This window comes from Cephus cinctus, unplaced genomic scaffold (genome assembly GCF_000341935.2).
Source record: "Cephus cinctus unplaced genomic scaffold, Ccin1 Ccin1_scaffold0401, whole genome shotgun sequence".
Classification (NCBI taxonomy): domain Eukaryota; kingdom Metazoa; phylum Arthropoda; class Insecta; order Hymenoptera; family Cephidae; genus Cephus; species Cephus cinctus.
The window spans coordinates 260776-286516 of NW_014333085.1; the positions used below are offsets into that span (position 1 = coordinate 260776).

Below are 25741 nucleotides of genomic sequence, written 5' to 3' on the forward strand. Positions count from 1 at the left end.
ATATTTATATAATATATGTAGCCATAATAACCTTTAATATTGTATTGAATGATCGTCCTCTAGAATGTTAATTATCCGGGTGGTACAAATAAAAGGGATCTCGTATAAATTCCGCATAGCTGCTACACAAATGGTGGGTCAGGTTTTGTCTCGCACGTTAAAAAAAGAAATAGGAAAAAGAAGAAAGAAAGAGGGAAAAAGAATTATACGAAATAATAATGATTATCACTCATCAACTATTACATCACACACAGCAAATAAATAAATTGCGCAACGCAAATGTATGCGACAGTGTACATACATACTGCATAAAATGCATAACACGCATAAAATACACAAGATGCCTCTTACGAATGCATCCACGCATTTAACGACGTAAAAAGGCAACGAAAAGGCAAATGCTATTTATGCTCCTCGATAATTACATCTCGTGTCTTCTCGGCATAGAGATGCTCCTTATCTACACAATAACAATGATACCGGTGATTATAATTAATTATCCGATAACATAATATTTATTCAGAGCTCGTATTCGTCGATAATGATTTTACGTTTTGTTCTATGTTAAATATTATCATCGCAGCACGATGTACGTGGGATTAGTGTAATTTTGTATTTCTCTTATAGAGTGCCCGTGTGAGTTCTCTGTGTAATTGTAATAGGTACGTTTATTTGTTATATGGGTATTTTCTTTTTTTTTCTTCATTTCCTAACGTAAGGAGTGCGCAACAAAAACCTGTTCCAGCACTGCCCTCTCTTCTACCCTTACCGGTTACATTGAGTTGTAATAAATTAATAATACTCTCAGTCATATAGGTCGTCCCTTTCTGGAGACTGTTTAGCAAAATATGAGAAACGTCCCACTGTATTCTCTCATTCTCATTGGCTGTTACCGAATCATCTATTCCTCACTATTCATATAAATATTACTCGATGTCTCTTGATCGTTTCTTGCACCCCGTATTCTCTCTTCGTCGGATGTCGTTGAAATATTTCAAACGACGGGAATGACATGAGATCGAACGGTGATCGATCATCAAATTGAAAATTAAAAAAATAACGACTAAGTAATTCTAGAGATCTGTTATACCTGTCAATTGACTTGGAACTGATCGGTTTAAACTCAATGTAAAAAGATAATTAGTGCGTTTTCGTAGATGGACTCAAGATTCTTGCAATCTTTCGTTCTCTTTGTGTAACAGTCTGAATGTCTTCAGCGATAACGCAGTTACGCATTAAAATATTTACAAAGAAGGAACTTTTTTCTTATCTTTTCTTTTATATTCACGCATTCGTTAAATTAGGGTAAAACCATATCACGTCGCATCGCTATTTCGTTGTTACTTGTAATCACGCTCCAATTTCTCGCGATTCTCGTATTTTGCCAAAACAGTATATATCTTCATCTCTCATTCGTCAGGTCACTCTTTCCTATACCAACGACTTATCCTCAATTTATTGGTAATATATTATATATAATATATATTTTTTGTATATAATCGTCGTATTATAATATAGTATAGTCTATCTATTTGTAGTAGGCGTAGAGACTAAGGCGGGAATGCAAACGAAATCCCGGGTAGCCTCCATTTCGTGTGCCGAATTCGAACGAGTCACGAGTCATTGGTTATAGATACTCAGTAGTAAAATTCTCTCTCTCTCTCTCTCTCTCTCTCTCTCTCTCTCTCTCTCTCTCTCACTCTCACTCTCACTCTCACTGACTCACGCTCGTCATCGTCTCGCTCGAATCCAACATGCCCTGATTCTTCTGCATTACCCGGGTGAGCTCTACTCAAAATATAGTCCTCTCTCTCTCTCTCTCTCTCTGCCTTCCTTCCTTTCTTTCCCATCCCCTTACTTCACCCGACTTTAGTAATGGCGCGAATTCCATCCTTTGATAATTTAGTCAGTTTTGATAAAGTGTCTAGGATCGTCCGAGGATCCGCATCGATACAATAATCGGCCAGCGAATTGTCACGATAAGGTTACCAAATAATAATTTGGAGATTAACAAAAATACTCGTGCAATCTTCACCATAAAACATGTCCAGCACGTCCAGCATTTTTTTTTTCAATCCTCGTTCGGCTGAAAATTCATCCCGTAAACCTGTCCCAAAATTGTTTGCTCGCCGAGTCACATGAACGTCTCCTTATTTTGATTTGAAAGATTCAATTGGTTCAGTCAACTTCAAGCAGATTTTCATTCGTCAAATAAATATTTCGGGACATAAGAATGATATCCGGATCGCTTTTTCATTTTCTTTTAATAGGGCGTCCTATTTCGCGTATAACTGCTGAACTATACATTTCTTCGTGGGGTTATTAATATTTATGTAGCAGAAAATCACAGGATAAGTAAATTTCTCTAAATCCGGACGGGCAGTGTAAGCTTTGCGAGGTGCTCCCGAATGCATAAGCGTCTGTGAATCGAGCCAACCTGAGACCGAGCTTAATCGAGGCAGAGCTTATGCGATCAAATTTGGCAAAATCCGTTCGTCCCCGCTTTTCTCTCGTTAAAGATACTGGAGCGTCCGGTGAGCCTGACAATTATACCATGAGAAATGTCCAGCCCATTATTTTATTAATTTTATTTATCCCCCAAGAGAGAGAGGTCAAGGTGTAAACATTTGTCAAAAAGAAGAAAAACTCGGGGTGCAGACAACCCTCGATCCTTCACCTCATGGAAAAACACTTTGCGAAGACTGGCGACTTTAAATATAATAGACACAGGAAATTACGCAGATACTTATGTGTTAATATATGAGGACTGGGATAGGAAGTCGACAGGATTAGATTAGGTAGGATAGAATAAATAGGTGCGATGTATAAGGACGCCATCGACGAGGACGAATTTCCATGAGGTTGCAGACAGTCATCACATTTGATAGTTGTGATCATCCTACGTTTACCGAGTGCCGTCAGTCGTTAATTTTTTTTTTTTTTTTTCGTTCTACGGTTGATTTTTAATTTTGGACGTTGGACGTGGAGTTGGATGGAGTGTGGTGTACTGGTGTGTTGTATGCGCGTGACTGAGAGAAAAGCTCTTTTTTGTCTTCGTATTTTCATTGGAAAATAAGAAGGGGGTTCCCCTGGGTACGAGGGAGACGCCATTATTCGTTAACGGCGTCGGCCAAGTTGATGGATGGATGGAAACCCACGTTTAACGCATCGATCGTCTCGTAGTATCGAGGTACACTGCAGTTTTTGTTATTGCCTTAATTCAAAAGAAATATATAAATAAATGTGTTTAAGCAAAATCAGACGGAATGTTAACGTACAATGGCTTTACGAGAGGAATCTGTATCTCCTCTCTATTATTTTTCTCAATACATCATTATCATTACGATCATCGTCGTTATCATCATCATCGTTCGCGTCGTTGCCGTCGTCGATAATACTCTTCGTGTGTCTTGTGATCATCTTTAATTTTGAAATTTTTTTTTAATGCAACGGTAACTAGTATACTATTATACTGAATTACCTGCAGAATAAGTTTCGATAGCGTCGACTTGAACTGACAAAGTGTGATATTCTGTATCGAATTCATAGAACTGCCGTCATTGGCGTTTCTACTTTTACCCACCACATTACCATTATATTTAAAACCATGGCTGCTTCGACTTCATTGTGATGCTGGATCGAGACAACTGTATCGCGTCGACAAAGAAGATGAAATTTATTGGAAAAGAAAATAAAAGCTAACGCATCAGGAGCAGCGCTGGTCGAAGAAGAGCCGTAACCGAGCCGTGTGATTCTCACACTTTACCAGAACAAGTAACTTCTCGTAACACGCGAATTAATTGTAGTCTCGACGAGTTTAATGCCTATTCTAACCTATCTAATTTTCGGCGCCGCCTTTACCCCAGAACTTGTCGAAGCGAGTACGAGCCTTTTCGAGAACGTCACTGGTGACGGAACGCTGAGTGGAACCAGGACTGACTGCTGGTGCTTCGAGAACATGATAACCACCGCTACCGGCGATGACAGGGGCACCGCTACCTACGCCACTGGTTGCAGTAGGCGCGCTACTCACGCCTCCGCCTACCACCCCTGGAGCACCGGGAGTTGCCTCAGGAGACTCAGCTTCCAGCACACGATAACCCTGTTGCGGAAGGCCAGCGACCGACAGATCGCCTTCCTTCTTCCGGTCGAATTCAAAGACCGGATCCTCCAGGCATCTAAGATTTGTTCCCGCTACCGGTTTTATTGCTGGCTCTGATCTTTCGTTCTTCGTTTGCTCGCCAATAACGTCTATGGGAGCCTGGAAACATTCACGGTTATCAACCTTATGTAGCAATCGTTGGGCGTGATCCAAATGATCTAGATCAAGATCCGTAAATACATACCTTATCGCTTTGTGTTGGGGTAGGTGTGCCCTGAAGATTCATAGGCAGAGGACTGTCTCTCTCAGAGTCGAGATCTTTGTGCCCGTTGAGACCGCTGAAGCTCCCGAGGGAGACGCTCTCGCTCTCCGGTGACTTGTACCCTGAGTAATGCGAATGTTGAGATTTGTGCTGCGCAGCCAATTCGGGTGGTGCAGACTGCGGAGCTGACGGTACCGAGGACGGCGCCCACGTTTTCGCCTCGCTATGGGGCCGAGTCAGTGGTTCTCCTGTAACAAATCTCAGAATGAGTCAAAATAACATTTCAAGATAGTACAAAGAGGCGTTCACTCGTGATCACGATTACCGACCTTCCCGGACGTTTTGCGTAACGGTGAATGTCTTTCCCGTGTCTAGAGGTACTGTCCAATTGACGGGTTCTGGAGAGCGCATGATCATCTGTTCGGGGGACTTGACGCGGGTTGGTTCCGGAGGACTCTTCACCACGGGCTCGTCGTCCAGCCAGGGACTGGCTGCTATAACCGATGATCCGCTTGGCATTGCTGCGGTTGCCTGCGAGGGTGGTGTCGACGCTACGCTCGATTCCCCTCCGGTTGCATCTCCGTTGAGCTGTGGCTCGGCCGTCACTGGAATTATGGAAATCTAAGGCTTATCCGGAAGTTTAATACCTTTTCTTTGAAGACAGGAACCTGCACCTGATCATCCTCCTGGACACTCCACTGCATTCTTATGTCCAGTCCTGAGAATTGGTCAGCTTCGCACTCAAAATGTGAACAGCTTATGTCAAGTAGGAAGATGAAGTGCAGGTGAGGCGCTTGCGTCTTACATTAGGAGAAGGTGCGCCAGAGCAATGAGATTTCTTTATGTATGGTACATTATACATTTACGGACGGATATAACAGAGTGTACTATTTACATACTGTTCTAACACTGACAATCAGTACTCAGTACGAAACGTTATATGCGATAGGGTTGCATGAGGATAGGTAAAAGACAGCTATTAATGCTCAATTACTCACAACCATATATGTACATACAGATATATTATTATACACTGGTCACTCGACAGAACTTACTCTATACACCAAAAAACACGGAGTTGTAGTAGTACGACGGATATATGCGATGATAGAGCAACGATAGTCAGAGGCACGTCGGATTCAAGGAAACCTCTTGGAGAGTGGATAGTTTGGGAAGAAGCACAGCTTAACGGTGAGCAGATAACGAATAATAGTTTTATCCAATTCCTATATAGGGCCTCCAGTTTACTAAAGATAAATACGTTATTCGCTCACGATTCATGACGAATGATCGAGGAACTGAAAGACAATAGGATTAATCGGCAGGAGCTGGAGAAGGGACCGGAAGAAGAAAGCTCAAGCATAAAAGAGAACGCAGGGAGAAGAAGAAACGTGAAGAACAATAAAAAACGAGTAACTGATAGACAACGAAGAGTAGCATATAAGAAGCGGTGTCGTGAAGTGAGAACAGGAGGAATCGTCGCGTACCCCACGAGTCACAGTGTTGGTGTCAGGGGGTGTCGACGAAAGCTCGGAGCTGCATGCTACTTACTAGCTTGGCCGGCGGTAGCTCGATTCGCGTATCGCGGATCAGAGGACGATTTGGATGGTTGTGGAGTGGCAGCCGCTGCTGCAGCAGCTGGCGGGCCAACTGTTTTGACCTGAGCTTGACTCGGGCCCTGAGTCTGACCTTGGCACGGAGCATGCTTTACGCGCTCCAGTTTGGCTGCAGCGGCAGCAGTGGTAGCTGAGGTAGCTGAGGTAGCTGAGGTAGCTGAGGTAGCTGAGGTGATGGAGGTAGCTGAGGTAGATGGTAGCGGTAGAAGTGGTTGTTGTGGGTGCTGGTGGTGAGTGACGTTCGAATGAACTGAATGTTTTACCGGGTGTTTTACTGCGCTTACGGATTTGGCATGATGAAGAGGGCGATGGGGAGGAGCAGTGGTTGCGAGGGAGGCTAGAACATATCGTACAAATACAGTAAGCGATCGTCCAATCGTACAAGTACATTTTGCCTGATTCGCTACATTACCGTAAAGGATATTCCTAACTATTATAATAGAGAGATTCCATCTTTTTTCATTTCTCTTTTTCTCCACTGTTTACAATAGAGGGATACGGTACACACATATAGCTCTTCTACATATCCTGACTTCCGTTCACTCTGTCGTCTTGCTTCGTTTTCATCACGTCTGCGTAAGGAAATTCGAATGGCGATGGATCGATCGCGATTAGTAATATTTATCAAACAAGTACATACAAGACGACAGTGCACGAGTATGAATGAAAAGTTTAAAACTAAATAGATTCTGACAATGAATATGAGATTATAATTATCTAATGCACCTCCGTTAATGACAATCGTACTTGTTGCACCGACGATCAATCCTGGCCATAGGATCAGAGCCATGATATCCTACAGGAAGAACGATACAAAATGGAGCTGTCTCATGGCGTATACAGAGGCTCAAATGAATGCTAGTTCTTTGGGCTCTTTCTGGTGCCAAGAGTAGATCCTAGAGGATGATGATTCGAGCCTTAGAACTTTCGAGGATAAATGAGACAACAGCGAGTAACGTTTACACGTCCGTCCAATATATCAATATCACGGGCCGACGTAAATGGAAATCATTTATTCTACTACGAAAGCCGCAGGAAACGTTACTCGCTGTAGGGATTCTGATCCACGTGGCGGAACGATGTCGCGAAGGAAGCTCGCTAATAAAGAGGCGTCGACTGAGTCGATGAATGAACGACTGAAGATGGAATGTGGCATGAGGAATGAGAGATGCGAATGACGGACAAACTGAACGTACATTTCCGGTAGGTTTGAGGGGGCCTCTTGTGGAGCGGAGTCGGCCCCGGGCCCGAAGGTGGCGGCGGTAACGGTGGTATAGGCGGCTCGCTCGTCGATAAAGCGGAGCAAGTGGAGGAAGGTTCTCTTATGCTCCATCGGACGCGACCACCCACGGCTGAAACAGCCCCTCCATTCCTAACCTTTCTACTCAATTGAATGGAACATTCAAATATAAGGAAGGCAGTAGCCCGCCGACACGACTAACGCTAGATACAATAGATTCGATCGACGTTGTGTGTATTATATTATACATATGTACCATATATGGGGCGCCGAGTGAAGGACGTGTGAAGATTCTTTATCCTCCTATCCAGCCAGGAATGTCTTGACCTTTCAACTCTGAGTAATGTATTGTCAATGTCAATAGTGCTCTGTCGTTAATATTACTGGCTGTGCTGTGATGGCGGTGGTGATACTGGCAATGAGGTGTTTCGCAGTCGTATGAGAAAGTTTTGATAAGCCCTGACCATCGTATTCTCATATGTACCGGAAGTGTATGGAGCTATGACGTCGCTGTATATTGCTCAACAATTTAGAAGTTCATCATCATTCTCATGGAGCCTCTTTATGGTCATCCACAAAAATGAATAATCCTTGAGCCATGACTATAGCATGTATGTATATATAAAGATATATTTGTATGTATAGCTAGCTATTTGACCACACGGGGATGGAAATATATTGTTCGTGTTCATCAGAATCATGCCGGAGCATCCGTGTACTCGTATGATAAGTTAATATAGGATCGTCCTGGGAAGCTGCTTAGACGTTAAGTAAAATAGTTCGATGTTAAAGGCTGACTAGAAACTATAGAGACGAGGGATATTAGGCAGAGGTATAGAGATAGTAACAAATATATAAAGGTCCATCATGCATCTCCCTAAACATTAAGTGTTCTCGTGTATCAAGGGGTGCTTCACTACAGCCACTATCTATCCGATAAGAGTTGTACGTCTCTTTACCTGTTAACAGATGGTTATCAGTATTCTCTATGACAATTGGTAATATCATCTCCCATGATAGACAATGGATATCGTGAAGACGGGACATCCGGCTCGGTCGGATTTTGTACGTATTACGTGTATATGTGTTTTACGTATGTTATGTTATAATACGTTATTTTTACCAAAGAATTCAAGAGCCGAACGAGCAGAGACAACAGTCCAAATTCCAATGATATACTCTAGTCAATTCAGTGTATGCACGAAAATGCAAGAGAATCCTAGTTCATATATATATATATATATATATATATATATTTGTAGAGCAGGGACACATTTATCGATAAAACTTTAATCGATATTTAATTAATCGACTTTCTCGAAGACTCAATAATAAGCAGAGAGTAGTAACGGGATCTTAATATGGCTACTCACTTGGTCGTGGATGCCTCTCAGGCTCGATGCTCCTATCTCTCGACTCCTTGTCTTTATCCTTATCCTACGATAATAGGCGTAACAGAATATCGAAGATTTAAGAATTTCCATAAACAAGTTGAAGTATACCTTAGCGTCCTTAGTGACTGACGGTGCCCGTGGCGGCTGCCGCTTCGGTGATCTGCGCTCAGCAAGACTCGGTCCCAAGCTCTGCGAGCGTCCTGTACGAGGACTATTCTTTGGACTAGATTTAGTCCTCGGCTGGATCTCTTCGCGAGCTTCTTTAGAATCCTCTCGTCGACGCGGAATCACTGGCTCCAACTTCTCTCTTGTCGGAGAGGGAAGCAGCGCTCCGTCGCCTAGTGCAAGCACAGGGATAAGATTCTATAATGGCACCTTGGAGGAAAAGAGAAAAAGAGAAAAAGAGAAAAAGAGAAAAAGAGAAAAATGACTGTTAAGTAATATATTTACCGACTCCGGTGGTACGATCTAGATGATGGCGAATCAAGAAATCCTTTCTTGCGCGAGCAATCGCTCTATCATTATCCTGTCGAAGATTGTACCAATATTTATCTTTAATTGAATCATCCTTTATATAGTTTACTCACCGCCTTGGTGTCGTCCTGGAGGATTCCGTGTATCGGTCTGGTGTGAACAGAGGAGGGTCGACCTGCTGGTGGAATCGTGGTCGTTGGTGCCGGTGCCGGTCCGACCTTTCTCGTGTTCTCCTTCTCCTTTTCCTCCTTGGTGACAGACCTGCTATTAAAATATACAAGCTTCAGGATGATTTTCACCACGTTAAAATAAAGCAGACTCGACGGGGGACAAATAAAGGATAACTACGACAGAGCCCATGTAAAGATAGCTCAGCCGATTTCACGGGAACGTATAATTCCAAGAGAATTAATTATCAAAGAGATCATTGAAGAACAACTCCGGTTGAATAGTCAACAGTCAGAGTATGGTCCTTCGTAAGGACTGTTCTTTCCCAAAATAAATTAAAATTTCCTTAAATACGAGAAGGCAAATATTCTTGTCCTTCCGATGGGAATGTGCGTTGATTTACTGGCCTGGCAAGGGACAGAGCGTCGAGCGCGTGGTTACAGGAGACACGCTTCCAGAGGGACGCTTCGTCTTCAGCCGCCAGCCCGCAGCCCCAGTCGCGATGCTAATGTGTAATGAAAAAAAAGAAAACCATACCATCTGTTTGTTATTCGATCAAAGTTTCAGTCACATAAAGATAATCTTCAATAAGAACACCAACGGACAAGCCACGAGACACAAAACATGCAGACTTGGATAGAAATTCGATAAAATCCCGGATGACGTCTAAAACATCCGGCTCTGTTACGAGAAACAATTAGGAATCGTTCTGTCCGCCATTGACACGAGTACCGTCCATCAAGTCCTGAGGATTCTTTTTCTCTTGGGAACAATCGGTTAAACGGAACGAGGAAATCGCGCTGCTCGTTTTAAAGACAACCAGAGAAGTATGGAGGGACATAAGAACAATACGTAGAGACGTGGAACGAGCACGCGACGAGATCAACGCAAGGTTGAAAAATAAGAATGAAGAAAAAGAAGTGAAAGCGAAACAATTGATAGAGAATATCGGACGACTGCAGCAGAACTTGGCGAAGAACGAGTACCAAGGACGTAGACGACCATCGACTCTCCTAAGGACAATGAGTTACCTTGTACTCATCGGCGAGTCGTCTTAGCTCGGCTACTTCGGCCGTAGGAAATGCTTTCTTCTGTGGCTTCGTGGCTCGAGAATCATCCTTGTCGGCTATCCTTACGGTCTTACTTACTGATCTTTTACCCCTGTAAATAAGGAACCACCATTGATAGCTTAACAATTAATTTAGATAAGAGCCGGGACTATCGTAGATTCCTTATTATATTCCCCGCTGTCCACTCTTCAAGATTTATCAATCTCACGAGAATTAAGGTCTTTTCTTTTTCTTTTTTTTTTTCTTTTTCTTTTCATAACAATATGAGAAGAAAACTGACGTATAATCAATATCATGGATGCCTGACCTGAAGGCTACTTTAAGCTCCAACAAATCCTCCTCGCGTTCATCGGCTTCCAGTACGACGCCATCGATAGCGTCGGCGCCGCGTCCTCCAACCAACGGCTCCAGCTCCGACGCTTGAACACCTGTGGGAAAAAGTGCGAATAACCAACCATTCGACAGTTTCTCTGGTGATCTATTTTCACAGAGGAAAAGTAACCCAGAATTACCGTCTCGTTTGTGATCGACGTCGCCGGATCGTTTCTTATGAACCGGCGCCGGCGCCGTTGGTCCTATGCCCTGCTTCAGGGCGCCCATGCTCAACGATTTTCTAGGAAGTCCCGCCGTGCTGGCAGCACCTCCTGCAGGAGCAACCGGAGCCACGGCTTCTCCATTAGTGAGTTGAGGACGTCTGGGCCAAGCGAATTGAAGTCGATACTCGGTGCTGATCCGGGAAATCGCTTTGCTTAGTTGACTCGGCGGAAGTGCAGACGTTGCCGTTACTTCCTGTCGACAGTACAATCAACCAATAGACGTCTCCTCCAGAAAGTATTCTTCTGTCTTTCAGTGGTCCTCGTAGATAAAATATGCATGGAGCTTACGCGGACTTTGTCAGCAACAACATTAGAGTCGATCCCATCTATACCGCCTCCGTCGGGAGCGTTTATGAACTCGTGGGTCTTGTAGGCAAGTTCCGGGCATTTCTTTCGTCTTGGCAATGGCGGCTCAAGGGTTGGTCCTGTAATACAAAGTGCCCGTTACACTGGCTGAAGGTCGAGCAGCTCAAAAGGATCTGTACGACGATCCAATCAGCATTTCAGCAAAGCGCCACGACCTGGATCGACACGTTCCTCTGCTAAGTCTTTCATTGTTTTTATTATTAGATACGAAGAGAAGAACGCTCTGTACTACAGATATATATTGCACGTGCTTTAAAATACGGACCGATCCAGAATCGTGTTTTCTGCTGTATCCAATTCCCTGGTGGAATTGTATAGTGAGTGTATCTAATGGTAAAATACATCCAGCGAGCCTTGAATTACTACCAACTAATAAAAATTAATGATCACAGCCGAGCGCTCTTAAGGTGGTATCAGTGACAAACTAAAATTTATGGTAAATCGTGATACGTCAAGCCATACAAAGCAGAAAGAAAGGTAAAACTGCATATACGAAGATCATGACGATTCGAGAAAAAGGAAGATCCTGCTGAGTGATTAGCAAGAAAGAGGAGCACGGGCCGGGCCGCAGGATCGAGTCAGACAACCATTTTTCTTTTTAAACACAATGAAATACGAAAATGACAACAAGCTGTGAAATTCCAGAGACATTACGGGTTCAAGGATTAAATCCTCAAAGTTATGGGATTTCGTAGGTCAAGGGTCGGAGGAAGCTTCCACGAGTCGGCGGCCCAGTCCTCGTTCGCAGCCAAGCAAATTCAATGACTGCGAAAAATAACGATTGGTCGCTCGGTACAAATTGGTGCTGGTTTGGCGTGAATATCGCGATGGACGCACGGGTGGTCATTTCCCGTAAATTCTCACGAATCGCGAGACTAACGATTAGAATAACACTTATTAAGTATATAGATACGGGGAAGTGTCAATCTTACGATAAACGAGCGAATCGGTCTTCATCGACGCGAAGGGTAAACCTACTTGTATTGTCTTTTGTTAGGGCTGAAAAAATATTTCTATATCCGATATAAAAAACGAAGCGAATCAACCCTCCGCGCTTATGTAGAATGCGTCACCCTTGGGAGTATTATCAAGGGTTACGCATCGTTACACTTGAAACCATGTCGCACGGTATCCACTATCCAGGCAGAAGTTATGCACCGACGGACACACGAGAACGAAAAATATACAAATTGATGATTCGTATGACGAAGAGGTTAGGTTACGATTTTCCATCTTAGAAAACTTTCCTTGTTGTGCTATTGAGCACTGCTGTATCCTAACTTGAATGAATATCTTGACCTTTGTGTACCCGTCGGCGCATCTTGTAAAGAACGTCAATGGAAATGCGGTGTCTCGCAACTCAACTGGGAAACAACAGGAAGTCAAAAGGTTTCCATTCTAGCTCATGCATCATGCGCCTCGTCCGAGATGCGATCCTCGATCCTCGATCCTCGATTCTCTAGGAGAATCTGAAGAACCCGCTCGCCCAATTTCGTGTGTGTGCGCGTGTACATATTTTGCACGAATGTCGAACGAGGATCGCATCTCCCGAAGGAAACACGACCGCTGTCTACTCCTTGGGGCTTACTTGGTGGAGGGTGGGTATCTTCAGGGTGATCAAGGTGATCAAGGTGATCTAGACTGAGGGTGGGTGGGGGTGGCGTATTACTGGGAATGGTGAATCCGATACGTATAACGGAATGTATGTATATATATATGTAAAGTATAAGTAAAGAGCAGGCATTCGGAAAATCGGAATCGCAAAATCTCCTGCGACAGGTAAACGCATTACAAACCATCTTAGGGCCGACCGCACGTTCTTACCTTCGCTGTTCTCATCCTCGGTTGACTTGGCCGACTGTAGCTTCGCATTCGCTTGTTTCGCTGCAATCAAAATTCGCAGCTGGCACGTTTCTCTAGGGTACTACTCTAAGCTAAGCCGTCGGAATCGTTCCTGGAAGGAACCGCAGCCTCGCGACGTCCCGACAACGAGCGCCCACCGAAATTTTCTAGGCTGCTGTTTTCCTTCTCGACTTTCCGGCATTCCGACCGGCCAATTTGAACTTCCGTTGGCGCCCGCCGATTACTAAAGCGATTCGAAGATTGCGCAATCCTAATGATGATGACTGATCGACACAGCTTCTGATTTTGTTCTCTTTCTTTTTTCCTCTGATCATACCAAACACCAATCGCATATGTACACAGAGTGGATTCTTAAGGGCAGCTGGACGAAAAGTGTACAGGGCTATTCAACTGAAACGCAACAGATGGATTTGACAGCTGTCAAAGAAACAGTACGATTCAGCCGACTGGCTCTGCGTAAGAATTTGAAAATTTACTAAAGAACGTAGTGTTCAATTTACTTAATGATAAATTCGATCGAAATCGTTCCCGCTTGGTACACCTGCACTTATTAATTCATCATCCCCTAGCCTCATTCTTGTCTCACGACCGTTCTCTCTAGTTAGATAGAATAATTGCACAACGTGCCAACGGAGAAACTTTACATCCTCGCAGCATTCGAGAGTCGAACGGCACCTGGTTCATAGAAAATTTATTACCGAGTCAAGGCATTTATAATGCATCTACGTAAGCGTAGACGATTACACAAAATACAACACCGACAGTGAAATTAATTAATCACGAGTATAAGTGATAACGTGGAGTGCGATAAACGGTGATGATGAAGAAGTAGCACGAAAACGACTAATTGCAATTTCAGTATAATCTTATGTATAAACGAGCTATAAAACGTAACATAGGAACTCGCAGGCTGCAACGATAAATCGGTACCAGGGGACCAAGATCAACGTGTTAATCGTCGTCCCATTGGAATTCGCTATACACGTCACGTCAAAGCTGTTGATTCGGTACACATCCAGTATATTATAGGTTTATTATAGGCGTTACCGATTCATAATTGTCATTGACGCTCATCTTACGGGAATAAAGAAATTCTAATTCATCTATATATATAAAAAATATATAATATATATAATATAATGACCAAGATATCAATTAATGAGGAACATTGTTGTCAAACTTACTGGACGTCGTTGGCGGTTGTGGCGCCCGACGTACCACCGTGTGTTCCTGGTGCGGCCCTGTGTACTCGTGCCATGTGTAGGTGCTCCTGTACTCTGAATGGAGCTGCTGAAACAGGCCAGACACTTTCCTTTAGTCTGTCGTTCTCGTTCTATCATATACATATATATATATATATGTATAGAGAGAGAGAGAGAGAGAGAGAGAGATCATCATTGAGGACTTCTCCACGACGATCCCTCCTTCCTTCCTTTCTCCTGCATCCTCCTCATTGGGCCGAGATAAAAGGACACCGCATTGCATTACAAACGTGAATCACGCATTGTTTCGTGTCAGCCTAACTGAAAGCACTCTCTGAGACTTCAGCAGGCAGCTTTTTGCGTTCGTGACGGGGAGCCATCACGAAAACTCTTAGTAAAATGATCTGCGTGGACTGCAATGGAAGTATGAGAAAGCTAGTGATACATATGTCGGATGATCAAATGAAAAGAAAAGGTAATGAAAATGACTTTTCGATGATTATGCGTAGATGTCGAGTTTTCGTATCGAAAGGGGTAAGAAGGGGGGCTGAGAATAATTTTTTTTAAACTCAAGCTCCTAGAGCTTGTCGTACCAATTAAAATACACTACAAGGTTTCGATAGATAGACAGCCAGGTCGATGCTTGGGGCTTCCATAATCCATTTGCAAAAGCTCCAAGCTCTTATGACTCTTTTCTCTTCTCGGAGGTTCATTATTTTCAATCGATCGTAGATTGTTCTCCAATTTCTCAATTAAAAATTAACATAAAGTATGTTCGGATCCACATTAAAGCATCGAGCAAAGTTTTACTCTGAGACGAGGGGCGATTATTAGACTTTGACTGATTACTCTCGGTCGAATGAAATGCTAATAATGCGACTAACAATACGAATGTTAGTCTTGCCAATATTATAATTAATAAAACGGAACTAACCAAACTAGTACCTTTTCTCTTGCGAAACACAATGAAATCTTCTCTGGGCAATTTCTCTACCTGCCTATAATGGCTTGAGACAATTTTTTCTTTTTATTTTGCAACCGAGTCCTCGGTCGGAGCTTTTGGATTCAAAATACACGAGCGGAACAACGACGCCAAGGCATAGGCCAGGAGGACGGGCCGGTGAGCAGCAGTGAGCAGGAGGCTCGATATCGGTCAGAGTGAAAACCTAGAAATATCACCTGGACAGTCGAAGTCTACCGGAGACCGACTTGTTCCTAGTCTGAACATGCGAGAAAACGAGCAACGAGAGTGTTGCCGTAATATTATCTTTAAAGGGAGATAAAGTTGAGCTATAAGAATTACATAGGATGGGAGAAAAGAGTCCAGCGATCCTTTTTCATCTCCCTTGCACAAGTTCCCTCTGACGATTCGCTATAGATTACAAATGCATGGAAATTCACCCGGTTGTCGTGCGTAGTGGGAGAAAAATAATATCGAGCTACGGAAAAAGCAGAAGCTGCGTCCATGGTGTGTGCACATCTACGTAAGGAATCAGAATGAGGCTCAGTCGCGCTGCTTTGGTACGTCTGATTGCTGGTTGATTGCCCGGTTACCTGGTTCTTCGCGTAAACGTGAGACGCCTTTATATCGCATACACACAGGTTCACGTGCGGCTGGAAAGGAGCCCTCTTGTGCGTCGCTCGAGCGAATATCGATTTATCGTCTTAATTTATTAAAGGCAACCTCGTGGTTCCCGAGTACCCGAGGTTTGCCGGGTGCGCCGCACCCAAATGCCCTAATGATTCCAGCTGTTCAAACTAATGGCTCTGATTATCGAAGACTTTTTACCTTGTACTACGATATAGCTTCGTATACCCTTCGTACATACCTTCAAAGGCTTACGTACAATATTCTCCAACTATAATAATAGTATTAATCAAGGGAAATCTACTGTGAGTTCTTCCGTCGTCGAGCCTCAAATCTTTCCCTGAAGATGTTCCAATCCACGCTGGTTAATCATTCAGAAAATTAGACGGAGCCTTGTCGCGATTAATCAACTGCGAAACGAAGTTACGTCTAGCAATTAGACGCGCGTGACAAAAGACTTGAGCAGCGGCTGTATCGTCATCTGTTCCTTTCCGAATTGTCAATTGGTCCACCCGAGTGTGGTGGAAACGCAGCCGTTTCCTAGTGTGCTGAATAAACGTTGCCATTGCTCTTGTGCTACCGCGATTGGTACTCGTGTGCCGGCTGGTAGCATTTTTCAAAAGCGTCGATGTGTTTTCAAATTGGAACAGAGGCAAGTGTGCAAGTGTGGAACAGAGAAGAGGAGGAAAGACGAGTGAGAGCGAGAGAGACGGTAGGAAGGAGGTAGTTCGGAGTGAAGCTGTATTTCGGGATATTGCGTGCACGGAATTCCCTAGGAGTTTGACTTCAGGAACCCTAATGGCGCAGCCTGTGGCGTAGAGTGTTAAGCGATTCCTGGCAACATTTCTTTAAGCGATCTGTGCATTAAAGAGAAGCTAAAGGAAAGAATGGAGGAAGAAGAAGAAGAAGAGAGTCGATCGTTCGAAGTGGCAGCTTTAATTTCACTGAACTCGCCGGAGGAGAATTGCAAGAGACAAGAAGGTCAAAAAAGAATGAACCGACGGGACACGCAGACGAATCAATTGAATGATCCAGGACTCGGTTATCCATTCGCGTGCGACCTACTCAAGAAAACTGGTCTTGCGACAGGCAGCTGCTCTTCCTCCTTGCGTGTTGCACTCGCATCGCTCAGAGGGGCTCCTAGGGATTTCCTAAAGAGGATGGCAGTAGGTCGTCCTCGGAGACCGATAGCAACGTGCGAACGAATACTCCGATTACAATTTCTGATAATCACTATGTGCGAGGAGCATTGGAACCACTAGAATGATCGATAAAGGTCTGGGAGAGGTAGAGGAGATTCCGAGGGGTTAAGCGAGTGAGGTCAGGCAAGGTGAACCAAGGTGAACCAAGGTGAACCAAGGTGAAGTAAGGTGAAGTAAGGCGATGAGGCTGGGTGAGGCCAAAATAAAAGGATAAAGCAAACTATTAAACCTGTTGGCAGCGCTCGCGTCGCATAGCCACTGCAGCGAACCGCAGCGCTCCTCCTGCTCGTTCGTCGACCCGATCGAAACCTGCCTTAGTCTAGGACACTTCACCGAATTCTCTGTATGCACGTATCGAGGCCGATTGCAGTGGATCCTAGGACGGGGAGCGCTCAGGGAATCCCAAAGGATTGCTAGCTGGAGAATAAAGAACGCGAGGAACCGAGCTGCGCTGCGTCGCGCTAACGACTGAAACGGCGCGGACGGACAGTCGGACGGAGAGAACGAGACGTGCTGGTAACGGTGACGGCCGTGACGGCCGTGACGAGTGACGGGAGTTAAAGGCAAGAAAGCCAATGAACCAGTCAGCCAACCGAGACGCGACCAAATTCGCGGCCATTCTCTTCCTCCTCGTTTTGATTATGCTTATCCGGAGTAGCGTGCGGAACTCTTCTTTTTCTTCCTTTTTCATTTCTCATTTTTCAGGACTGGTGGAAGGGGCGTCAGACATTTTCCGGCAGTTTTCATTTCTCTGCCAAAGCGAAGATGGAGAAAGAAAAGGTTTTATATACATAGATATAGAGTAGCACAGCGGGACTTTGCATGCAGCTCACGAATGTGCTAAAGTTTAAGAAGTCGAGTTGAGCCGACACTACAGTGCATTACATAATGAGTCTCCTTTGGGCTCTCTTTTATTTCGCACGATGACGTTATAACCGGCACTCATTGACTTCTAACCCTGGACTCTTGTACACTCGTGCCCTCTTGTCTATATTGTCACTGCTACGCTAAACCACGTAGCTACCTCGCTACGTAGATGAATCCTCGTGTATAGTTGAATGTGATGGCGAACTGTGAACGGGACTTGCGAGCAGTCGGAGTCAACGTACCGGGGAAATAGATTGCTATAGAGTGGCGCATTGCCTCTCTTCGTTTCCCCTTCCATCCTTCCCTCCGACAGGACTGGCCCTCTTGCTTCCTATCGCTCTATCCTTCTAGCCTTCCAACCTCCCATAATTCTCCTATAGGTTTGCCTACTGCCAGCGAGTGCGACAAGGGCGCCCAAATTCCCGAGTACGGCTGTCCTTGTCCCAGCCGCGCAGTTTGTGCCTGCCTTTACGGGAGGGAAGGTGCTGCTGCTGCGGGAGGAAGCACGCCGGGGGGGAGGGGGGCGAGCAAGAAGAAATACATTGAGGGGAACCAGGGCCGCGCACTATGCGGCACCAACCTGGCAACGCGGCGAACACGCCAATTTCGTTGGCATAATTTTCCATTGATTGGCGGCGCCACTGCAAAAGCAGAAGTCATTCTTTTGCTTCTTTTTTTCAAGTCTACTGAAGATTCTGCATTTCTACTTGGTGCATCTACGCTAAATCCTTACTGCGATCTGAAATTACAGAGGTCAGCTAGAACTCGAGATATCTTTGAGGATAAGGAAACGTGGCCACGAAGTGCCGGCCGGCACTTCGTAATTCAGAGTTCCCGGCCGGCCGGCATTGTTCGTATCTACTGTACAACAGGTAATGAGGTAATGTCGATTGTCCAATTGAAAAGGAGCTGCTAGCAGTGCGAAGGCAAGGAGAAATGGCTGTCAAGAAAAAAGAAAGGTATTTATCACTTTTCTGACTCATCGCATCCACGTTGACGCCAGGCGTCTGTGCGTCTAGCATGAAGAGCGAAATGCGTGTATTTTGGATGGATGACGTAATTCGGCGTGGAAGATCGCGAAGGATCTCAATAGCGTGATCCATGCTCGGTTCCTGCTAACTTTACAGACTTGACAAGGTGGGCGAGATTGACGGCGCTTCTGCACTGGAGAAGGTGGATCGAAGGGAAAGCAGTTTCATTTGTCGCAGTCAGTGACGCAACGATACACGCACGGCGTCGGGCGTCTGAAAGTACGGTGGGAAAAAAAAGAAGCATAGATTAAAGTACAACGTCGTTATAGAACGACAAACGTCCAAAGTTTGACAATAAAGAAAAACGTAGGGGACTGCAAAGTTATGATCACTTTTCTACAACGAATAGACGTTTCCATGGGGTTAGGTTAGGTTCCCGTGGGCGACTCGGCGGCCCCGGGACATTCCGGTGTACACCGCACCCATGCGAGGCACGAGGGAAGGGCGACAGGGGCGGATACGTGGGAACGCAGAGAACCCCTCGTACGCACCGACGCGCCCTTCGTAACTTCTAGTAGAAAAAATGTAGCCTTTCCTACCTGGAAAAGCCGTAGCTCCGTCGTATCTCAGTCACGCAAGATCGGGGAATTCTAAGCACAAGCAAGGATCCTGCCTCGCGGCAGGAGCAGGATTCGAAGGTGGAACACCGGTCACACCGGTCACACCGGTCACACCGGTCACACCGGTCACAGGATCTCACCTTGTCCATCGGCATTGAAGGGCACGCACGACACAGGTTCCAGAATGAACCAATCATGAGGCCGCGGTTGTGGGGCAGTGGAACAGTGAGACAGCCGAGGGAGCGACCTCAATGACGGACGGACGCTGACGCAAAGTCAGGTCAGGCCGTCTCGAAGGATTCTTCGTCGTCGACGTCGTCGTCAAGGCGGTGACAATCTGAACGTGTCTCTTTCACCCTCTTGCTCCTTTCCTCTCGGGTTCTCGATGAACGCGCTAGAGCGCGCGCGCGCGCTTTTTCCTTCTCTCTTCTAGACCTTCCCCTACTTCTGTCTCTTTTTCTTCTCTATTCGAGCTCTTGCACTTCCTTTGTCTCTTTTCCTCCTTCGCTCCTTTCTTCTAGTTCGTCGGCCGATTAGCGCTCGACTCCTAAACGCCTTCCTTTGCTATCTTGCACTGTGCCGAATAATGTAAAGTCGATTGACGTACGGCAGGACGGAAAACCGGAAAAGGAAATTGCCGGATACGAGGAGACTCAGCGAAGAGGGGAGAATGGAGATGCTGGTAAAGGAACGGAGCGTGGATGAAAAAGTCTGGACGAAGAAGACGGCGACGTAGACGCTGAGAGTAACGGTGGCGGCAGCGACGAGGAGGCCCACTTGGGGGCTACTGCTCCATCTTCTCGCGAATTCCGTAAGGCGCAAGGCGGACAGAGTTTGCGGCTTTTGATCTTTTGATCGGTTAGACTGTCAGGGACGTTTCTTGAAAATTTGGCAGTGAATCAGAAAGAAGGAGCGAAGAAGGGCGAGAAAGAAAGAAAGAAAGAGAGAAAGAGAGAGAGCAAAGAGAGTGTAGAAGCAAGGACCAACTACCACTCTAGACTGCGAGCACCGGAAGCACCGGAAGCACCGGAAGCACCGGAAGCACCGGAAGCACGTTTCACACCGTTTAATTGGCCGAGAACTCGGAATCTCTTGTTCTTATTTTATATCCTCATTCGGGCGAATCCGGTGCGTGAACGTTGACGTTAACGCGAACGTAGACGAAGACGAAGACCTGGACGTGAACGTGGACGTGAACGTGGACGTGCTAAAGATGCGACCGCAACGAGAACGTATCGTGGGAGGCACTGTCTTGTGCCGATCGGACGTCGCGACGGCAGAGAACGGGTAGAGGGGCGTCGCTCGAAGGGCGCAGGCGCTGCGACGCCGGTCGATACTCCGCAACGCAGCTCCTCACTAGCGTCGTGGTCGTCATCGGCGTCGTCGTTGCCACCACCATCGGAATCAACGCCGGTACCACCAACTACGTTTTTCCTTCACACATGCTTGGCGCCGAGACGTCGAGTCTTTAGAGCCAGCGTCGCGACGCGGATAACCTTCCGCCGCAGACCGGAACCATCCCCATACCTGTCTCTTACTTCGGTTTTATACCTTCAGGCCAATTGTCCCTACTCAGAATCCATCTTACCTACCCTGAACAATTAATCTTCGTATATGATGTAAGAGACGACCTATCATTTTAACACAAGACTTTTTCCCCAAGAACATTCCCCGTTTTGTTTGAAAGGGTCCAATATGGCAACCCGGAAGTCTTTTATCGGGCAGTTAATGTAATCATTTCCCAGGCAGTCAAATGATCTTCACCTAAATCCAGGGGAATGTTCTTCCATGACGTGCTAGAGAGACCAAGCCATTCGAGCCGCATGTGGCTTCGCCCTGGCGGCTGGCGCTTATATGTATATAATATAATGGAACCTGAACCCGCTACAAAATCCTCGATATTTATGATATAGCGCGAAAGTAGAGGCAGGCTATGCGGGTTGCGAAAGCAGAGGTGAGGCTTGGTGCGTTGAGGGGTGGAGGGGTGGAGGGGTGGTCAGAGGTGGTAGAAGGTATGTACGAGAAGGAATAAGAGGGTGGTTGAACCCTCGGAGGCACACCAGGAGCGGCAGGTTATTCAATGCGGCTTCTCCGTCCAACGGGATATACACGTTGCGGGAAAATCGAAAAGCCAAATCGAATTAAGCCTCTAACCCTGATGAAATTCAGGAAGCGGTGGACTGCGCGTTATCATGTAATCCCAAAACCTAACGAACCCTCGGCTCTAATCACAATTCGTCTTTTTTTCATTTGCATTCATTACAACGTTTGTTATACGGTTCTTTGAAAAAAAAAAAAAAAAAAAGACAGCGAAGAAAAAAGGCATTCCTTGCGGATAGTCGGCTCCGCGCAACTGGGTCAATTGAAATGTCCAGTCGACTATTCGAGCGAGTGCCCAGGTATAACGTACAGCTGATTTGACGCTAATTGCTGGAAATTATTGTAATTACAAGCAGCAAACCGCCTCCGTGATTCTTCATCGCGGGATACGATATTCGCACATTTAAATGGAACCAGGATATTAGGAGCGACTTCCTGCTTGAGGCGCTTCCATGATTTCCTACATTTTTTCCCGAGCTTGTAAAGTCGCATATAATTCCGCGTATATTTCGCAGATAATATCGCGGTCATGAGAACATGACTCTTTGCCCCGTAACTGTCTCGCAAATAAGATATAAAGTGACAGTTGTTCGTAGTTCTAGAACAATGTATGTACAACCCATCGAGGCATATTTCTGTAGCACGTACCATGGCGACTGGATACGCTGAACTTCCGTTTCCGTCATTCAACCGCCGGCGATTCTCCTTTTGATGCACAACAGCTGCTCCCATCGTGCGCAATGCATTATCTACGATCTACCAGAAATACTCTTAAGTTTGAAACACCATGAAAACCTTTACAGAAAAGTACTCGATCAAGCCGTATAAATTGACGGCCAGCCTGGGACTCGTGATGGGTCAAGCGTTTAACACGAACCACTCCCATCGTCCTGCTGTACTTAGTAGAAAGAACTTCGTCAAAGAGAGCCACTAAGGTATTTCGCTTGTGTCCCGGTCGAAGGATTCGCATTGTCAGAGGCGCAGGCTGCGAGGAGTTGCGACATCTTGTAGCGAAAGGGGACGTGTGTGAGAATTTCGCGGATCGAAGCGTCGTGCCGAGGAAATAAAATTGGAAGAGAGCCAGTAGGAAAGAAGGAGAGAAAGAGAGAATAGAGTCTGCTACTTCACGAGGCTCGGTCGGCTGATCCTGTTTATCTTGCTTCGTTTTAGAACCTACCGGGTAAGCAATGCAGCATGATGCCCATAATGCTCTCAAAGGAGTTTTCGAAATACCGATCGTCGGTACCAAACACTCGCACAATATCCTCAGGAAGGACTTGATGCGAACGAGTTTTCGGCACGTAGCTCTGCGATATCGACTGCCATGAAATTAGTGAAGTATCCTTTGATAAAAGTTCCTCACTGGAGATCCTTTTCTTTACGGTTTCTATTTCTCTCGTTTTCGTTCAGAGATTAGCCGAGAACGCGAGGATGTTACTCGAGTACGGAATTACTCGACGGAACGGTAGACTGAATAGCAGGTACTTTAATTCATATGGTAATACCAGCTAGCAGCTACCGTGCACCCATGCTGCATGTGGTAAGCGTGCTCGACTACGGTAGTTTTATATCTTACTTCGTAAAGTAAAACAATAGGGGGCGCTCGTTATGCAAGAGCTTCGACCAAGAACCAAGAAGAATTTCTTGTTCGTGCAAACCGTGCCAATTCGTCCCTGAGATTTTTGCAGCTTCTACAAACCATAATGGAAAGAGTTTTGAGAGGGCGCGAGAAGTGGAATTGGTGTCGTCTTTTGTTTCCGCCGAATCAGCAGCAACCTCTTTTTTTTTCTTGGCATTCTTAGAAATCAATAGCACGGATGAGCGAGAAATAATAAAGATAACAGTAAGAAGACTTGCGGCAGACGAGAATTGCACGCTGCTCCTCGTTAAAGGAGAAAAAAAAAGCAAAACCATTTTCAAGTATATGGACCGAGGTCGAGCAAGATCTTGTTACGGAGCCTCATTATACAGGGCGGTTCAACTCGAAGGTACAAGTCTTATTCGACAATTATCAATAGTACATACATTCGAATTGAAACGTTCTGTGTACTCCTCAGGAGCCTTAGAACTTTCAGATACAGAAATATACTATATATTATGTATATTAATATGTTCCTAGGATATTATGTAGCATATGGAATCTTATATGGTATAGAACATGGCAGTAATAATTGTAAGAGTACCTTACCAAGAGGATTACTACTCACTTGGTTACTCTATGGACTATGCCATTCCAATTATCGTGCTGTGTGCAATAACGGACGATCTAATCATTCTCTCGTATCTATAGGAAGGAAATGATACATAGTATATATATATATATATATATATACCGCCGATTAAATCGATCTCAATATACCTACCATCGTTGAGGAGATTAAGTCAGTAGCAAGAGTACGCACGTTATGCGAAAATATTAACACCGATTTACCGCCGATTAAATCGATCTCAATATACTCCAATTATCGTGCTGTGTGCAATAACGGACGATCTAATCATTCTCTCGTATCTATAGGAAGGAAATGATACATAGTATATATATATATATATATATATATACCGCCGATTAAATCGATCTCAATATACCTACCATCGTTGAGGAGATTAAGTCAGTAGCAAGAGTACGCACGTTATGCGAAAATATTAACACCGATTAAAAATGCACTTCGTGCACTCGGGTACATTTCAAACCGGTTGATCAGGAAGAATATTGAATGATCGGAGCATATGTATATGTATAAATGAATTTTCACGTGCCATAAGTATGCATATAATTATAGTATATATCTACTGTGTGTGTAAAAGGACAACGGGTTTCAACAAGTGCAGGAAATGTTGCAAAAATAAACATCCAAACCGTGTTTTTCTCAAATATTCTCTTTATATTGAAGGTGCATAATAACACAACACAGTTTGTATCTTATAAGTACAGCTTTGAGATAATATGTCGACATGTGTAAACTACTAATATGTACATCTGCTATGTTTAATCGAACAGACGAAAACTCAGCAATGACAGAATAATCGGATTACTTGTCGCGTCCATAGACACTCGCAACACGAATCGATTGGCGCCGAAAGAGGTTAACAGACTTACTAGCGCAATAAGTTCAAGGAAGAATCGTGCTAAAAGATCGAGTTAAAAACAGAAAGTTCAGGAGTGTTTACGATCCGATTAATCATCCTCAGAGATTTATTTTCATCCACGCGACTTAATAAATTCAGATTTAGAAAGAAGCCTAGTCTCAGAGAACTTTTTGACAGTCGTTCACTTACCAGGTATTGCCTGCAATGTTTTTTATGTTTAACGCAGGAACGTTTCTTCTTCTTGGATGAAGCAGCCGGGAAACCGTTTCCAGGTTTCTCCTTGTGCGACGTCACCAGGTTGATTTTGTTTGCGGGCATCCTTGTCTACGTCCTCGTGAGGATGATGATCCTGCTTAAGGAGATGCACCTTGCGCCCTGATGATGAGAGGGATGCTGCTGCTGGATGCTGTGAGGTAACGTTAAGCCACACTTTTACCCGGTCCGATGCGTCGCGGCGCTTTAGTCGACAGGGCGTCACTATCACTCGCGCCTCCATCAACAGCCAATCATTTACCGGGGTCTACTGCGCCGGAACCAGGACTGTCCACTATACACTGCCGACCCGAACCCACGATATTGCATCTACGTTGGTTATACGTTGGTTATAACAGGATACACGTATTTTGTTGCGACAGAACGAATGTTATACGCACATATAAAAAAAAAGAAATACTTCTTCTGCCTTCAGCCAATCCAGTAATAATCGTTCAGACACTATTAAGGACGATTATTGTTGACTATTAATCCGTTTATAGAATATTCATTAGAATTTTTTAAAGAATGAAGTGAACGGCATACCGACATTTTTGAAATTGTCACAACAATGATAGTCGGTTGCTTTAAAAATGAATAAATCAAGCAAATAAAACTGTTATAGATAATTCAAATATTAAAATAAGACAATTTTAGATTAAATAATTTCATAGCGCCTGTCTTATGATCCACATTTCATT

The 25741-nt window shown here is 44.8% G+C and overlaps 1 protein-coding gene across 24 annotated transcripts; it reads right to left on the reverse strand.

Moving 5' to 3' along the window:
- Positions 1 to 216: 216 nt before the first annotated feature.
- Positions 217 to 25591, reverse strand: LOC107267351 (mucin-6). Of its 24 annotated transcripts, XM_025084652.1 has the most exons (18): positions 24978 to 25591; positions 14336 to 14441; positions 13113 to 13172; positions 11211 to 11347; positions 10839 to 11115; positions 10634 to 10754; positions 10288 to 10417; positions 9664 to 9761; positions 9202 to 9349; positions 9065 to 9140; positions 8723 to 8952; positions 8594 to 8657; positions 7177 to 7332; positions 6265 to 6317; positions 5916 to 6204; positions 4694 to 4969; positions 4347 to 4612; positions 217 to 4261 (listed from the first exon to the last, which is right to left on the reverse strand). In XM_025084652.1, the coding sequence occupies exons 1-18, from the start codon at positions 25104 to 25106 to the stop codon at positions 3839 to 3841; spliced, it is 3039 nt and encodes a 1012-aa protein (XP_024940420.1). In that variant the 5' UTR covers positions 25107 to 25591; the 3' UTR covers positions 217 to 3838. The 24 variants fall into 24 exon arrangements, with proteins under 24 accessions (XP_024940420.1, XP_015594415.1, XP_024940423.1 ...); XM_015738929.2 differs by having other exon boundaries at positions 5916 to 6317; positions 14336 to 14438; XM_025084655.1 differs by having other exon boundaries at positions 5916 to 6317; positions 10405 to 10417.
- Positions 25592 to 25741: the final 150 nt, after the last annotated feature.

Bases quoted from the DNA above. Each gene is read 5' to 3' on its own strand.
- LOC107267351 (XM_015738928.2), bottom strand. From the start codon at position 25,106: ATGCCCGCAAACAAAATCAACCTGGTGACGTCGCACAAGGAGAAACCT. The intron at 14,442-24,977 runs GTAAGTGAACGA...GGCCTGTTTCAG, and splicing joins AACATTGCAGGCAATACCTG to CAGCTCCATTCAGAGTACAG. The intron at 11,348-13,112 runs GTAAGAACGTGC...TTTGTATTACAG, and splicing joins CGAGGATGAGAACAGCGAAG to GACCAACCCTTGAGCCGCCA.